The 4,982-nt window shown below is 42.4% G+C and overlaps 1 protein-coding gene across 1 annotated transcript; it reads right to left on the bottom strand.

Annotated features, from left to right (window-relative positions):
* Nucleotides 1–1,545: 1,545 nt before the first annotated feature.
* LOC109482711 (achaete-scute homolog 1-like) lies at nucleotides 1,546–4,608 on the bottom strand. The gene is made up of 4 exons (XM_019785530.1): nucleotides 4,503–4,608; nucleotides 3,766–4,031; nucleotides 2,709–2,943; nucleotides 1,546–2,103 (listed from the first exon to the last, which is right to left on the bottom strand). Exons 1-3 carry the CDS (start codon nucleotides 4,606–4,608, stop codon nucleotides 2,731–2,733), a joined length of 585 nt encoding a protein of 194 aa, XP_019641089.1. The 3' UTR covers nucleotides 1,546–2,103; nucleotides 2,709–2,730.
* Nucleotides 4,609–4,982: the final 374 nt, after the last annotated feature.

The following is a 4,982-nucleotide window of genomic DNA, read 5'->3' on the forward strand; positions in this document are numbered from 1 at the left end:
CACACACACACACACACACACACACACACACAGACCCGCCAAAAACAATACCTCCATTTTTCATGGAGGTAAAAAGACATGAAGGTGCTAGACTAACCATAGATAAGTTTACCATTTATGATTCGCATGCTCAAAAATTGTTAACTCCAGGTGACAAAGGAAGCAAGCTAAATTTGTACTAGTAACAGTGTCAGTGAATGAGCAAAAAGTGATACATGTACCATACTTACGTCTTCTGAGAAATCTTTCACAGTTTTGAACAGCTTGTTTCCCTCTTCAGCAAAGTGCTGTGAAACACATGACAAAATGAAGGGAAATCATTACAGAATATAGTCAATTTCACCAACGACCTCATTGGCTATTGCAACTGATCAGGGATTATCTCACCATATGCACTGAGGAGCAAGGCATTAACCCTTTATTCATGCCCTACATGGGCCAAATGTATATAACACTTCATAATAAGCCCCTTATATATACCGAATCCGCCTGTATTCTCGGTTTATGGCTCTCGGGGGACCTGAAATGGGACAAACATATTGAAATTATAACAAAGAAGGGGAGCTCACGTCTTTTCTGGCTGAAGAAACTGAAACATTCCGGACTCCCTGTTCAAGACCTTTGCCATTTCTACCAAGGATACATACGCCCGACCCTTGAATATGCGGCCCCAGTCTGGAATTCAAGTATCTCTGTACATCAAGTAATAAAAATCGAACGCATACAAAAACGAGCAGTAAAGATAATCCTTGGCCCCCTGTACACGTCTTACAACATCGCCCTGTCCCAATTATGTTTGCCGTCCCTAGAGAAAAGAAGAGAAACCCTTAGCCTTAAGTTTGCAAAGTCCCTCCTTAACTCCCCTTCGTTCCGACATTGGTTACCCCCATCCCGCTCAGACATCCATGGCAGATGCCTGAAGGGGGCAAACCAACTCGACATCCCTTTGACGAAAACAAAGCGGTACAAAACGAGCCCAATCCCCTATTTCACTGATTTGTTAAATAAACAAGCAGACCTAGGTTGAAATCTCCCAGTACCGGACCAATATTGTTTTTAATCACTTATATATCTAATTTATAACTGCGTACAGCTAGTATTTGTTTAAGTTGTTTGTACCTAGTTTGTCAATGTCCTTTGTTTGTTTAGCCCACCTTTATTGTTTAATTGTTTTTAAATCTGTGTACGCAATTCAGCGGTTTAAACGCTGCCATGTACAAGGATTGTTGTCAATAAACTATTATTATTAAACCACGACTCAAGTTTAGAATCTTTGCTAGATATCTTTGAAATATAAGCATTTAAAAATATCTTTTTGGCATTTAATTTAGTAGAACATTCCTCTTTTGATACTAGTTTTTCTCCGAAAATTCTAAGAGGACACAGACAATTCTAAATTTATCCCATTCAGAAATAATTTTGCCAAATTTAAGTCAGCTATCACACAGACCATTAGATGAGAAAAAACACAAACTATCTTTGTATAAATGACAACTCTTTTAATAACAAGAAAACTGCCTCATTACAATTCAACAAGTCCTTTGGTTAATGTCATAATGTCGAGTATTTATACAACATGACACAATTTTACATTTATATATATATCTTATGGCTCAATTTACATTAATATACAACATATTCACAGCGTCTTTTTATATATTTTTTACATCGATGTCTCCCATATCACCAGCAATATGGAAACTCTTTGTACGTTTGGCTCACAGAGGTCTATAAAGCACATGCGCATTCGGCTTTTAGTGTATACTTCCCGGGCTGCTATTGGATAAAGATGACGTCATGTCTTGAGGTCCATTTAACATAGACTGTAGTAGAGCGGATTTGTCAAGGTTTACTTTGGATGTTTGGTCAACATTACGTTAGAATTTTGCTCTTTGCAGACGATATTTTTTTTTCTGACACAACATGAAAAAGTGTAGACAACATGCCATCCTTGAATACAAAAATACGACCTTGAGCAATCTTATGCCCAAGTGCAATTCATAGTGTAATGTAATACACGCTTTATGCAGGGAGGTAATTTCTGTGAACGTCATTTGTAGTGCCAGGTTGTCGACCTTTCTGTAGCGTGTTTTCTTCTGAGACCTGTGATAAAACAGATAAACATACCACTTGGTGAGGTATTTAAAATCATTGGAAAAAAAAACATTGGAAATCGTTTTCCAATGTCGTAGCATGCCAAAATCAAACGAAAAAGACCAAATTCATTTCTTTACATTTTCAACACTAGGGTATTCACCAAACCATACCCTGTGTGTCATTTGTTTAACCTTCAGAACCACGTAGATTTCATATTGAAAGCAACTTTTTTTGGGGGGGGGGGCAAACTTTTTTATTCGCACGTTCGCATCAGTTTTAAGGTTCCCAGAGGATGTCATCCATATATCAAAATCAACATGGCCTATTTTTTTTATTCCAACATGTAATCACCAGACGTGGTGACGACACACTCAAGTTTTTTCAACTTATATTAATGCCGCCACCAACACAGGGGACAAATACATGACAGGACAATACTCATTTACACCTGAGCTAAGTGAGGAAAGCCGTGTAAAGTGCCTTTCCTAAGGGCACAAGATCGGTGGCATGTCAGGACTCGAACCCGGGACTCTAAGTTCCGAGTCGCGCACTCTGCCGCTACGCCACACGACCCCACTAAACATGGCCTAATTAAAGTAAAGTAGATGTACCTTAAGACGGAGCACACACATCTCAGAACCACGACGAGAAGTCGAGAAGCTCTGCCTCCTCCTCCGGCGACATGGGGTTGCTGGAGCCATCGGACTCGTAGCTGAAGCTGGGCGGGGGGAGGTGCGTCTGGGCCCGAGGGAATGCGTGGCTCAGCACGGCGGTTACCGCATCGTGCTCTTCCACAAGCTCCTTCAGCTGCCGGATGTACTCCATCGCCGAGCGGAGGGTTTCAACCTAAGATAGAGATTTGTTTGTTAGTTTTTTTTGTTGTTGTTTATTTGAATGGTTGCCTTACTAGTAGCCTGTATGCCAGACTGTACTCACAGGACCACTGGAGCTCGTCTTTATACTGGCCCTAGTTTTTTATGGGGGGGGGGGGAGTGGTGGGGGAGGTTGACCCTGGAAGTGAGGGGGTCGTCCCTACATTGCTGAGAAATACAAAGTGGCACAAACAGACAGTACATTAATAGCATCATCGTGTTCTTCTCAGCACGGCGGTTACTAGTATACGGCATCGTGCTCTTCCACAAGCTCCTTCATTTGCCGTATGTACTCCATAGCTGAGCGGAGGGTCTCAACCTAAGATAGAGAGATAGAGATATTCGTTTGTTACGCCAAAAAACAACAGTTACTCAAGCAACTGGATAGGATTTTGGAGGGTAGGGGGTGAAACACTATGGGTATTCTATCTGTATCTGTGTACATGTATATAGATAGTACACCCATATCAGTTGTATTCAGAACTGTGCTCTATTCAAAACAATGTTCAGGCACGGTTCTGAATAGTCCACTAGTGTTCAGAAACGTGCCTGGGGCAAACCTACGTTCTTGGATACGCGGAGGAGACTATATAGAACTGTGCCTGATAGAACCATTCAGTCACATAACAAACTGTAGATATAGCACTGTTGTCGTTCTAAAGATGATAATTTGGTGTATTTATGTGATAATGTAACAAAGTTTGTATTAGTAATGTAGTTGTGTGTACCACTTTGTGTATCATTATGCTAATGTTGGCCCCCTCAAACCAAAGAAGAAGAAGAAGAAAACAATCACCTTCGACATTTTCTTGTTGGTCCGCCCGTCCGGCACGAGGTTTCGTAGGTTGGCGAAGCCCATGTTCACCATCCGGACCCGCTGGCGCTCTCTCTCATTTCTTCTGGACATTTTCCTCGGCTGCTTCTGAGACGCACCGAACCCAAGTCTCGAGTCGGTCTCGGTGTCTGCTAGAACAGTTCTGATGAGTGATTCTTTGTCGTCTACGTCTTGTTCCACACACTCAGTTCTAATGTCCACGGCGTCATCCACGTGCCATATCGCCACTCAAGAAGTTCTTTATTTTTTGACGTCCGGAGAACAAGGGGGCGAAGCATAATTCAAGGGTTCTTTACGCCTCAAATTTTGATACATTTCGTGAGCCACGCAGTGTTCATGTTGAGGGCCTGCATTGAGGGTAGTGATTACGAATTACGCAAAATTTTCGCTATAAAGTTAAAGTTTCAGAGCTCATTACGACTTAACGCTTTGTGGCTAATGTACGAATTACGTTGATTTTTGGGAAGGCTGTCTACGGTTTACGAAGACTATTAAATAAAGAAAAGGCCTGATTTAATACGCCTTACGAAACAGGGCATGCAGGCCCCCAGTGTTGGGCCGGGCGTTCCCACGCCGTGTCGCCATAGAAACCGCACGTAGACAGCAGTGAGCAGCGGCACTGGTAGACTCCCCGGCGCCGACAGAACACGTGGCGTTCTGGCGCGCCAATCACAGTGCACAGACGGGGACCCGCCCACCAGCCAGGCCGCAAAGAGTGGTGTTGTGAGTCAGATGCGCCGCCCAGCCAGAGACACCGCCTGACGATTTGTACATTTTGCCGCCCTGCAGCTGCACGGACGGCATCCATTGTGCAAATAATTTGTCGAAAACTCCCCAAATTACGTTAGAAATTTATAGTTGACAGAAATATCCCTCTAGTGCGTATATTTTTTACGAATGTTTGCGTTTTTGTCCCAGTTCACGCTCAAATACACCGCATCATTTTCGGCAATGTTTCCACCGCCAACAAATTTCCAAGACCTGCTTACAATGACTTTTTGTTTTTGGTGCGTGGTTTAAATTGAAATGGTTTTTGTCCGACCGAAAAATATTCAAATCGCACGATATTTGGGGTAAAGCCCCAATGCTTAATGATATTTGAGATGACAATAAAATCAGAAATTTGTCTTTTCCACTGAATTTCTACCTCATCACAAAACTTGATTCGTCACTATCGG

This window comes from Branchiostoma belcheri, unplaced genomic scaffold (assembly GCF_001625305.1).
Source record: "Branchiostoma belcheri isolate BF01 breed outbred unplaced genomic scaffold, Haploidv18h27 scaffold60, whole genome shotgun sequence".
Classification (NCBI taxonomy): domain Eukaryota; kingdom Metazoa; phylum Chordata; class Leptocardii; order Amphioxiformes; family Branchiostomatidae; genus Branchiostoma; species Branchiostoma belcheri.